The 12,956-nt window shown below is 46.5% G+C and overlaps 1 protein-coding gene across 4 annotated transcripts in view; it reads right to left on the reverse strand.

Annotated features, from left to right (window-relative positions):
* Fbh1 (F-box DNA helicase 1) overlaps positions 1-12,956 on the reverse strand; it is a 39,135-nt gene that overhangs the window by 15,778 nt on the left and 10,401 nt on the right. For 3 of the 4 annotated variants that reach the window (XM_032919620.1, XM_032919621.1, XM_032919623.1), the window contains 7 exons: positions 12,135-12,290; positions 9,457-10,046; positions 6,477-6,607; positions 6,236-6,371; positions 5,221-5,411; positions 2,846-2,938; positions 945-1,039 (listed from right to left, as the gene is read on the reverse strand). In XM_032919620.1, coding sequence (XP_032775511.1) covers positions 945-1,039; positions 2,846-2,938; positions 5,221-5,411; positions 6,236-6,371; positions 6,477-6,607; positions 9,457-10,046; positions 12,135-12,290 — 1,392 coding nt within the window. Of the gene's footprint in view, positions 1-944; positions 1,040-2,845; positions 2,939-5,220; positions 5,412-6,235; positions 6,372-6,476; positions 6,608-9,456; positions 10,048-12,109; positions 12,291-12,956 lie in introns of those variants that run through there. The other variant, XM_032919622.1, reaches the window with a different exon arrangement.

The following is a 12,956-nucleotide window of genomic DNA, read 5'->3' on the forward strand; positions in this document are numbered from 1 at the left end:
TAAGTGAGACTCTGAGACCTTGACTCCTCCTCCTTCCTAGTCTAACAGGGCTGCTTGAAGATCCCCATGAACAGGTATTACAGAAAAGGACATGTGCTGGCTACTGTTACTGTACGGTTAACAGGTACAGTCAACTAACAGATTAGCCACATTAAGAATTCAGCAATCTGTTTGGGATTCAAGTGTTTAAAACGCCTTCATCAGAGAGACAGAAATGCTGAGAATCAACACAGCATGGGACAGAAAGAAAGGAGGAGAAATGGAGCAGGGAGGGGAAGGAGGCATCCTGGAGAGACAGCATCCTTTGATTCTGGTCTGCCACTTGCTTATTTAATCTAAAGTAAATCTGTCTGAATGTCAATGTCTTAAAAGATACGGCCATCTAAGCAACCTCGCAGAACACTGCACCATTGTGGGCCACTGTAGGTGTTTAATACATGTTGCTAGCCAGACACTGAAGTAGAAAAACAGCAGGACGGGGTTATAGCTAGAGAAAGTACCACAAGCAGAAGTTCAGAGAAGACTCTAAATTATTTCTGCACACTCCAAGATCAGGGAGGACACAAGTGACTCCATGTTTAGGAAAGCAGGCTAAACCAAAAAGAGACCTCCAAGATATCCCCTATAAACTAAGGAATACCGAACCCAGTTAAGCAGAGGAAAACAACCTGCCTCTTCAGAAGACACTGCTGAATGAGGACGTACAACGGTAAATGAGGGACTCACCCTCCCCGACAGACTCCATAAAACAATGTCTAGAAACGACCTGCCTACATAGTAATCTAGTGCAGACAGGCAGTGCTAATGGCTGGCTGCTTTGGAGACTGAGTAAAGCCATTCCATGACAGATCAAGGTCAGAGTGCTATAGAAGGAGGAGGGACGGGGACATACAGCAGAGCAGGAAGAAACAGCTACATCATGAACCTGACAGGATCTCCCTTACCTGCAAATGCCATAATTTTTACCACCTGGAGAGGCTCCATCTTATGGTTCAGAATCAGCTGCTGTTCATGTGTTAGTTGGATAGATGTTTTCTTGCTATAATCATTACAGAAGAAAAATTAGAAAAATAGAGAGGAATTAAAAAACCAAGGGATGGCCAGTCCAAATACCAAACAAGCAAACTGGATACACAACAGTAGACCCCCAATACGCCCTCCTGAGTGGGCTGAATGTTCTGAAACTAGATTAAGATGCTACTGTACAGCTCAGTACATCTACTGAAACCACCAGACTCCAAATGGGTGAAATTTGCACAATATAAACCGTGCCTCAGGAAAGTGATCAAAGCAAACACCTCTTGTCTTCACACAAGGAGTCAAGAAAGGAAGTGAAGCCAGTGTGTTCGTGTCTGTAATCCCAACACTCAGGAGGTCGAGGCAGGAGGAGTACAAAGTTTTTGAGTTCAAGACCAGCTTGGGCCACACACTGAGTCTTGTCTCAAAAAGGAACAGAAGGGCAAGCACACACCACACACAGCACACAGCACACAACCACACACAGCACACACCACACACAGCACACACCCACACAGCACACACCACACACAGCACACACCCACACAGCACACACCACACACAGCACACACACACACAGCACACACCCCACACAGCACACACCCACACAGCACACACCCACACAGCACACACCCACACAGCACACACCCACACAGCACACACCCACACAGCACACACCCACATAGCAACCCCCACCCCCCCCACCCCCCCACACACCCCACACCCACACACAGCACACACCACACACAGCACACACAGCACACACCACACACAGCACACACCACACACAGCACACACCCACACACCACACAGCACACACAGCACACAGCACACAACCACACACAGCACACAGCACACACCACACACAGCACACACCCACACAGCACACACCGCACACAGCACACACACACACCACCCGCACACACCACACACACACACACAGCACACACACACACACACAGCACACACACACACACACACACACACACACACACACACACACACACACACACACACACACACACACACACACACAACACACACACAACCACACACACACACCCAGCACACACACACATGCACACACATACACACACACACAGCACACACACAGCACACACACACACACATTCACACACACAGCACACACACAGCACACACACACACAGCACACACCCACACACACACACCCACACACACACACACACACACACACACACACACACACACACACACACACACACACACACACACACACACACCCACACACACACAAACACACCACACACACACACCCACACACAGCACACACACACACACACACCACACAGCACACACACACAACATACACACACACACACACACACACACCACACACACAGCACACACACACACACACAGCACACATACCATATACACACACCACACACACAGCACACACCACACACACAGCACACACCACACACACAGCACACACCACACACACACACACACACAGAACACACCCCACACAGCACACACCCACATAGCACACACCCACACAGCACACACCCCACACAGCACACACCACACACAGCACACAGCACACACACAGCACACACACACAGCACACAGCACACACACACACACACACAGCACACACACACACAGCACACACACCACACACACACACAGCACACACCCCCAGCACACAACCACACACAGCACACACACACACAGCACACACCCCACACAGCACACACAGCACACACTACACACAGAACACACCACACACAGCACACACCCACGCAGCACACAACCACACACGGCACACACAGCAGATACGTACCCTGGCCAGACAGATGGCTCCTCTGTAACTTTGGTGGCCTGAGTACAGGAATTCTCCTGAAGATATAGGCAATAGAAAATGTTGTAGTGAATCCTAATGGGGGAAAAAAAAAGCAGATTTAGAGACTTCCAAATTTAAGTCATCATCCATCTCATTTTCCCTCGATGCATTTCAACTCCTTACCATTTCCAACAAAGAATATTCCTATTACAATTCATTGAAAAAAAAATGGAAAGGAAAAAATTTCAGTCTCTACAGCTGCGAAAAGCACTTCTGAGAGTTCCAGTTCAGAGAAACATGCACCATCACTATACATAATGCCACACAAAGGAGACCAGGACATGCTTTTGAGGGAACAAGGGTACTATCTGTGACCACGAAGACAAGCAATCAAAACAGCAGAAGCTGCTGGAAAGCAGGCACCAATACCACTTCTGGGCATTTGAACCCTGCCTAAACAACACACCCTTTCTGCCAAACTAAGCCATTTGTCTGAACCTCAGCTGCTCTCCTACAGAGTTCTTATGCTGTGGCATTGGTTTCGAAGCATGAATAAAATTCCCCTTTAAAGGTTCCAAAGGAAACCCTGGCTATTAAGAAAAGAACACCAAAGACAAGAACAGCCAAAGGGGGACAAAGATGGTGAAACCCAGTCAATAGAGGCACAAGATATAAGCCCAGTCCACCACCAACTGCAAACCACTCGTGTGCATTCTGAGTTCACCCTCAGCACTGAGAACACTAATCCCCAAACAAGTGTTCTGCTGCACTCCAGAGCGGGGAGGGCTGACCTCAAAGCATTGCTCTTTTTGATGAAAAAAGATGCATTTAGTAACATCAGGGTCTGGACGAGCAACCAGGTCAACATACCACACTACTATGAACTGAACTGGGTCCCCTTAAAATTCAAAGGCTGAATCCCTAACTCCAAGCATGACTGTTGGAAGAAAGGAAGGAAGGAGAGAATGAAGATTCAGCAGTGACAAGGCCATGGGTGTGACCCACTAGAACTCCTGACTTTAGGAGAAGAGACATCACCAGGTGCTCTGCATCCCCGCCCCATCTCTCTCTTGTTAGGAGGAGAAGGTAACTCACCAGAACCCAATCTTCCCTACCTTGTTCTTGGATCTCCAGCCTCCAAAAGGACAAGAAAATAAATGCCCCCGTAGCTTAAGCCACGTGGCCTGTGGTACTTTTACGGTGTATACATTTGCTTATGATGGCACTGTTCTTCATGTGACCACTGTCTTGGTGGAATCTTACCTGGAGCTTCTTGCCCAGGGCCTCAATGCCACAGAGAAGGCTACAACATAAACCAGCTAAGAACCTAAAAAAATCTTGGGATAAAGCAATAGCCATTGCTGGAGAACAGGGAGGGCTCTGCACTACCTTACCAAGGAGGACAGGGTCACTGCCATGTTACTCTCAGGGCTCACTAACCCCGGGGGCCAGTCTTCTCCTGGGTTTGTGCTTCTCTCTCTAGGACTGGCTGCAGGACAACTGCCTGTCTCAGCACTTCAGAGGAGAGGGCAGGCCATTCCACACATACTACCCACACTTGGGACTTTAAAGATCCTCCCCTGGTCCCCAGACAGAGCTCATAATCTTGCACTCGTCTCTCCCATATTCAATGAATGCCTGCCACACTGGGCTCTTTCCTGGCACTTATCAAATTCCTTACAACTCTGGGTCCTTACATTATCTACTCCTTCTCTTAAAATGCTTCTTCCCATAACTCCGAATGGAGGCTCCTCCTTGACATTCAGACTTCTGCAAACTCTTTGTTCATGCCATCCAAACACTGTCCCCCACATCCTGCCCAGTGCTCTACTCCACGTCCACTACTGCACACATCATTCCCTAAGTGCTCCCTCCCATGCTTGCTTAGTACTGTTTTCTTGCACTAGGTAAGTTCCTTGATTAGTATTTCCATAGCGGACTCTCTTGTGCCTGGACAATTCCCAGCTCATTCAGTGCTAAACATGCATCCCTCTGAAAACTGACCTCCGCATATGTTATCAATGTCAGTATAACTCTGAATTAGCAACCAACACTCTAGACCTTATCACATTAAGATAGTCGGTCAGATTCCCATAATCCTATAGTCTGCTCCAAAAGTAGGCAAGGAAGAAAGGACATGCTGATGCTTTCTGAGGAAGATGCAGCCAGGTGTGAAAAAGGAAAGCATTTCCCCTTCACCTATGGCTTCAACACTGATCCGAGAACACAGAAGCTAGGTGAAGAAATCTTAGTTGACTGGCATAATATTCACAAAGCGCTTGGAACTGCATTTCCACAGCCCAGTCCCTGTGGGAGAAAGGAGAAGCCTAGGCCTTGTCAGGTTACTGTGGCATCTCCTTCCTCCAGGATGTTACCTATTGCTGATGTTAATCCCCTTCTCCCTCATGGCATAGAGGAGCACAGCTATGCAGTATAAGGTCTCAGTGACGTCTGGCATGGTCACTGTGGAGCTGGGTCTCCTGAGGCAGAAGAGCAGATGCTGGATGTCGTTCACACAGCTGGAGAGGAGCACCATGGCTGCCACCAAGGCCCAGACGTTAATGCCCTTCAAAGAGAGGTACAGCATAGGAGGACAAGCCCAAACCCAGCAGCCACAATCAGGACTATGAAGGAAACCAATCAACATTCCCAGCTCATTTTACTGTGTATCTGTAGTAAAACCTTTAATCTCTCTGCCCCTTTCAAATTACCCAATATGTCAGTAAAAGTAGTGCCACCTTGAGGGCTAGAGAGATGGCACTTGCTGTTCATGTAAAAGACCCTGGTTTAGTTCCCAGCACCAACATGGCAGCTCACAATGGCCTGTAACTTCAGTTCCATGGGATCTCTTCTAAATTTCACAAACTCCCACATGCATGTGGTACACAAATGGATTCTTAGATACACATCCACATTAAAATATATAAGTATACATTGGTTGGGGTTGGGAGTGATGTTTTTGTTGCTATAGAGACAGGGTTTCTCTGTGTAGCTCTGGCTATCCTAAAACTCGATCTGGAGGCTGGCCTTGACTCAGAGACCGACTGGCCCTGCCTCCGCCTCTTCAGTGCTGGCACTGAAGGTGTGAGCTACCAGACCTTTATATTGTTTTCTAAACAGGTTTCTTATAAAGTAAACCTATCACTCAAAGTGATCAGAGGCTAGATAAGTAGTGTTCAGGAAAATTTCAGAGGTTCCTCAACAGAATGGACTAAATGTTTCTTAAAATTCCTTCCAAATGAATGAAGCTACAAATAAGGCCTCATTTCTCCATAAGAGATTCAATCAAAAAACTTGAAAATAATCTTTAACTAATTTTAATCACTAACACAGTGAAAAATGATGGCGCCATTTCCCAGAGCACTCCTCACCACGTCTCAGTTCACATACCCCAGCAGCTGCATAGAGGTCAGGTAGTTGTTGACGCATGCACGCCTCAGCCTCCAAAAGTAGAGGGTGATCCCTCAGGCTCCATAGCACCCTCTCAGGGTCCACGCTTGGGGAGCATTTGGTGGTGGCTGTGTATCTGTAAAATACTCAAGAGATGAGTCCAGAAGGAAGACAACCGTGAGCAAAGATGTCTGAGAAAGGACTCTGAAAACTGTTTCCCAGATGAGAGGACAACACTCACCGGATGAGGTTCAGCACACACAAGTCCGAATCCTTTTCTATGCCGTGGCTGGAGAGAATGCCGTCCACCTTGCTGACAGCCTGCTCTTCGTTGATCAAGTACCGATGATACAGCTTCTTCCAAGGAATGAACTAAAATAACATACATGCCATGATTCTCACCGAGACTGGACTGCCAACACAGAGAACCTTCTACCACAAGTACAACACCTTCTAACCCAAGCACAGGAGTACTTAATCCTCCCCATCCAAATCTGGACAGACCCAGGAGAAACATGGCGGGAACCTCAGCTGGAAAACAGGACAACTGGGCCTTGGTCTTGGCTCTAACAAAATGTCCCAGGAGCTGGGGAAAGCTAGTGCTTCAGTTCCTTATCTGCAGCACCGGGTGAGCAAGTTCCAAAAGCTGTGCCGACCGTAAGTCAACAATGGTCACATGACACAAAGGAAGGCATTATGGAATGATAGTGCTTCACAGTGACATTTTCACCAAGATTGATACCAGAGCAAGTAACAGCATTCATCTACGAACGCAGTTACACAAGGAAGAAGAAAGAGAGCAGATGTGTAAGGAGATGTTGCATTTAACCAGCACTACAAACTAATGAGCCTAACAGACCATATGGATGCGCCGTCCAACAGCCGCAAACCCATACTCATCCCAAGCCACAGTACACTGGATCATTTATTGGGTCGTGAAGCAGTCACTCAATGATGGCTCAAGTTTACCATGAATCTTTGCAGTAACAACAGGAGGACACTACACATCAAGGCAGCAGGAAAGCTGAGCTACCACAACTTAAATCAGGCACTCTGCTCTAAAGGAAAGGTGTCGCCATGTAGCCTAGGCTGGGTTTGAACTCAGAATCCTTCTACCACCACCTCCCCGGTACTGGGATACAGGCATGTATCAGTGCATCTGCCTACACAGTGGACTCTTAGAATAGCCACGGTCAAAGAGGAAATCATCAAGCACCTTAAGACAAGTAAAAACAAAGACACAACATAGCAAAGCTTACAAGACACTGTAAAAAACAGTTACCAGCAAGCTCAGCTAAGATGCTTCTTTTTAAAACAGAAAGGAATAGAGCACTCAGTAGAGTATTGTGGTCGAGCATTTGCCTAGAATGTGCAAGACACAGGTTCAATCCCTAGCACTTAAAGAAAAGACCTGAAAAGAACAGACTACTTTCATACCTTAAAGAGAAAAAAGAAGAAAAAAAGGAACTAAAGTCAAAATCAGAAGAAGAAAGGAAATTACAAAGACCAGAGCAGACATGGGCACAAAAGTGCATCTCTGTAATCAGGCTGGGCAGGCAAAGGCAGGAGGATGGACGATCTCAAACTACCCTCAGCTAGACCAACTAAGAAAAACAAAAGGACATTAAAATGAATGTCACAGAAGTGAAAGAACTATGAATGGCAAAGATGGATGAAGTCCTAGAAACACACATCCTACAAGCCTCAGCAATGGAAGCAGAGTGTCAGAAAGACATTGAGTGAAGGAACAGAATCTAAGCTCAAAACCTGCATCAGAGAGAAGCCCGGGACCAGATGGCTTCAGCGGGGAATCCTACAGAACGTTTAACGAACAATCAACACCAGCGTGCCTCAGACTCTGCCAAAAGACTGCAGAGGAGGGAAAACTGCCAAATTCCTTTGTGAAGAATGTTATGGTAGTGAGGCCAGCACTGCCATAACATGAGAGTGAGACAGTGAGACACAGACGCTACAGAACCTGCAGGCCGTGGACTGTGGCGGACTACTGAAAATACCCTGCTGTAGCCGATGACCAGAATGACATCACTACGACACCAAGCTTGGATATGGTCCCAAGAAATCTTTGTAAGCAAACCCTTCCTTCTCCCCACCCCACCACGCTCAGCCCATACAAGAGTTTGCCATTGACAGACATAGTGTAAGGAAGCAGGGCTCACACCTAAACTCATAAAGACACTGTTCTGAAATCAGGAATTAGACGCCACAATGGAAAGCTAGGCACATTTCTCCCGACCTCTTTTGTACTCAGAAGAAAACTTAGCTTTCCTCTTTCAGGCTGTATGAAGCTCAGGGTATGGGTGCCTGAGATCTGAGGGAGGTTAGCGTGAAACCTGTACTTAGCAGCTGGCAGCTGCCACTATGCTGCAAAATAACACAGCAACTGTACCACAAATACTACTGATATGTTCGGGTCACCACACGAAAAAGAGAAAGGAAATTCAAGAGTCATGAATGTGCCAAGAAATGCCCAAAGGATGGTCTCAAGACTAAGCTTCCCATAAACAGCATCATGCCGAGAAGGCACAAACTATGACGATTATCAAGACCCAGACAAAATAAGAGAATACGGTAATTCTACAGGGAGCAGACACCTGCCTCCCCGACAGACAGAGTCTGAGCAAAAGTACTTTTCTAGCATGATTAGGCAAAAACGGAGAAGGCAGGAGAACAGGCAGTCACTCTGCACGGTCTGTGCACAGAAAACGCACGTATTAAGTTAGTCAAACAGGGAAACGAAAGGCATGGGAGAGAACGGGTTACTAAACCAAATGCAGTGACACAATTACTCTAAGGGGGGGAGGCATAAGACGCTGAAATGCAGAGAGGAAGTGATGGACCTCGACGGGACAGGATGGGAAGGCATGGTTGTACAGTAAGAAGTCTTGAAGAACAGGTAAGATGGTAATGTGTGTACAGTGACCTTAATCTAAGTGATTACACCACTTGGTGCCAAACACATGCAGTCTATGGTCGGGGCACGGCAAATCACGTGCTCCAGATAAAAGCAGAGATGTGAGAAGGAAGGAAGGAAGGAAGGGTTCTGGAAGACTTGGTAGGGAAGCCTGGATGGCCCCAGATGCCTGGGAAGTCTGTACTTTATTCATGAAGCAAACGGAAGCCACCCTTTGCAAAGGCCCTCTCCCAGGAGTCTGCATTAAGTGAGGCTATGGCAGGCCGTGAGGACTGAGCACTTAGCTTACCAGCGGGTCATTGACTATCTCCCTCCACAGGTGGCACACCAGGCTGAGGTTCCAGTAGAGGTCCTCCACTGGCAGGAAAGCAAAGATGTGCCTCAGGACTTCACTTGGCAGCCTGCAGATGTGGCTGGGCACTTCCTGGCAAGGCAACGTTCCAAGAAGCCCATAGTATGAATCAGGCAAGGGATCAGGACCAATGTCCTCAATGTCTTGGGCAGCTTCTCCATGCACTGGAGAGCACTGTGACAAACCATCTTCTGCTTCTTGCCTGACCTCCCTAAGCCTTGCACACGATGGGAACAAACGATGGCGTGGCGTCTTCTTAGTAACCCCATCCCACTGGCCGCTCTCTGTGGCTTCCTCCAAGGAGCGAGGCCGCTTCCTGGCAGGCTGAGCAGATCCTGGTGAGCCCAGCCTCACTTCTCCATTTTCCACCTGAGGCAGAGAACAATCGCTCTCGGCAGGAAAAATCATATCATCCTCAGAGTCCTGACAGCTGTCCTGGCCAACAGAATTGCTTTTGGCCATGTCATTGGTACAATGCTGGTGGCTAGCTAGGAAGAACTCAGAAATGTATCTCTGACATCCTCGACCTGTAGAGAGAACCCAAAACAGAACAGAAGGAAAAAATTCAGTGGCCGCCGACCCACTGTAGCCCGGAGTAATACGATCTAAGTATCTATGCCAACAGAGAGGAGTGCCTGTCCTCATGGGTCACGTGGCCATATAAATAGCTCGTGTAAAATAATCAGTCATACTCAGCAAGAGACAACTGCTGTGTGTGGTCAACACTCTAGCCTGTAAGCACAGGTATGTATAAGGTCAGACGCTGCACACCGGACACCAGAGTGGGCAGACAGACAAGAAATGGCGGCTCATGTTCACATAGCAGACACAATGCAGCTCCCACAATGGGCTCGGTCCATAACAGCAATGCTCAGTTTGCATGAGCAGAAAGAAACATGCTCTATCCGGTCCAGGAGGATCTATTCTGCATCTGACCCTGCACATAAGTTTATTTTACTTTTATTTCCTATGGTGAATCTGTCGTTTTTAAAACAAAGAGCTGAAATTTTCTCACTTTATTTGCATAATCCCTTCTCTTCTTCATATGAACTTCATCAGCATTTTCTAAGGACATTTACTTTTTTTTTTTTTTTTTTTCTTTTCTTTCTTTCGGAGCTGGGAACCGAACCCAGAGCCTTGCGCTTGCTAGGCAAGTGCTCTACCACTGAGCTAAATCCCCAACCCCAGACATTTACTTTTAAGAAGACTATGAAATGACACTCCCTGACCTCACCACCTTGAGGACAGGGCCCAAACAACAGTGATCTCAAACATCACTGTAGGATTTTCTTAAGAAAGTATCAATATACAACAATGTGTACAGTTCCTTTCTAAATGGTAAAGCCAAATACTTACTTTGAAAAGAAAGAGTGGCAGAAACCAGAATTAGCCGTTAGATGAATTAATGAACATGAAAATAATGTCACACTGGGGAGAAGAAATAGCAACTGTGATTGCTTCCAGGGCAATTTAAGAGACCAGAGTTTGGATAGTTCCTAGATGGCAGAGCCAGACCAGTCATACCACAGTGAAACAGTGCAACAGGCTCAGCTCCAGAGGCCTGAGGAACTAAGAAGGCAGGTGAGAGGCTGGCTTACCCACAAGACAAGCTAAGCACCAGAGTTTGTAATTAATCTGAAACGGCCTCACAGAATGGTTACGGCAGTCCCCAAATTGAGAAATATGGATTACTTAAACTAGATTGGATTAGGAAATTAGGTGTACTAAGAGGAAAAGGCCCATCTAAAATATGTATTTACACAAGAAATTTGTCTGACATAAAGAGGGATGACAAGAAAAAAAAATCAAACTGCTAGAAGCCGACTTTCATGTATTAATGATATCAAAATTGAAGAAATTAATTAATAACCTGTATTTAATCATTACACATTGTATACTATAAAATTATCGCAAAAAACTCCATTAATAAGGACAAATACTGTGTGCCAGTCAATTCTTTACAGTAACAGGGAGACACTGTAATAGGCTCTGAGAAATAGCTGTGACAAGATCGAAGATCGCCATGTTGAAGAATATTAGCTCAATAATACATATTTTGTTGGAGAACGAGAGCCTGGATATGGAGAAGGTTAACTGAGACAGTGTAGGCATCAGGGAGTGAGGGGCACAACTGGTGAGGCACTGGGAAAGCCCAGACTTGTAATCACAGACACTCTGGAGGCTGAGGCAGGAGGATCACAAGTTTACGGCCTGCCTCAGAAGCTTCGTGAAGAGCACCATTTCAGGATGGCACAAAGAACCAGGGTGCAATTCACAGTATTCAGTACAACAACCAGAAGAGGAACACCGCAGGAGGGAACATTTTAAAGGGAAATAATGACCCTGCGGATCTCCTGAGAAACTAGTAAATCGTGACACCTGTAGCCTGGATGACGGCCTCCGTGTCTTTCATTACTTCATAATTAGCTCTGCTGATGACAGGCTTGCTTGAGCTCTAACATTAGAGAAAGAATTTCAATGGAAAACATACAAATAATGAATACAAGTGCCAACAGGGCAGGAAAAAATCAAGCCGGGACATTTGCAAACACTTTTATGAAACCAGAAGACATTCAAAGGCACACTAAGCACAGATTTTGAAACAGAAGCCGTACCCCTATTCCGTCCTTTTGTTCTGGCTCTAGGATAGAGACCATGGTTAGGGTCTCTGTTTGTCCATCTCTGACTGAAGGGCTGAGTCGCAGCCAAATGACTCCGGGCTAGTTGCTGGCAGTCGACCACTGTAAGATGCTTCCGCTTAAACCGTCTCACTGTTTTGTAGGGAGAAGAAATGGGAGCGCGTTAGTTCTTCCCAAACACAGAGGCAGCCAGTGAACTGCACTCCAGTTACAGACTGAATTGACGATCACCACAACCGCCGTCCTTTCCCCTGTGGAATGACTGCGTCAGTCCAATGTCTACGCACATCTCTCAGAATTTAAGAACATCCATGGCTACCATCTCTTGAACACACCCAGTTGCTGAGCGTGTCTAATACTTAGGAGAATTTCTGTTGTTGTTGGGTATTTTTGGTTTGGGTGTTTTGAAAGTTTCTCTGTGTAGCTCTGGCTGTCCTAGAACTCACTCTGTAGACTAGGCTGGCCTCAAACTCACAGAAATCCATCTGCCTCTGCCTCCTGAGTGCTGGAATTTAAGGTATGTGCCACTACACCCCGGCTACATAGGAGAGTTTAAAGCAGCCCTCCCAGGTGACATTTTAAGATCCAAAAATGACTTTTTCTTTTATTTACCTATTCAAAATATTTAAATTTATACTTTATAAAAGCTCTGACCATGAAATAATCAAAAGAAGTTGTCCAGACTGTAAAGACAAACACTGCACACTGGCTGTCATATGTGGACCCTGGACTTGAACCTTCAGATTTATGTCTCTAATTTAGAGTCTGTACAAGTCAGGAAACAGAAATGGCCCAAGA

This window comes from Rattus rattus, chromosome 14 (genome assembly GCF_011064425.1).
Source record: "Rattus rattus isolate New Zealand chromosome 14, Rrattus_CSIRO_v1, whole genome shotgun sequence".
NCBI classification, from domain to species: domain Eukaryota; kingdom Metazoa; phylum Chordata; class Mammalia; order Rodentia; family Muridae; genus Rattus; species Rattus rattus.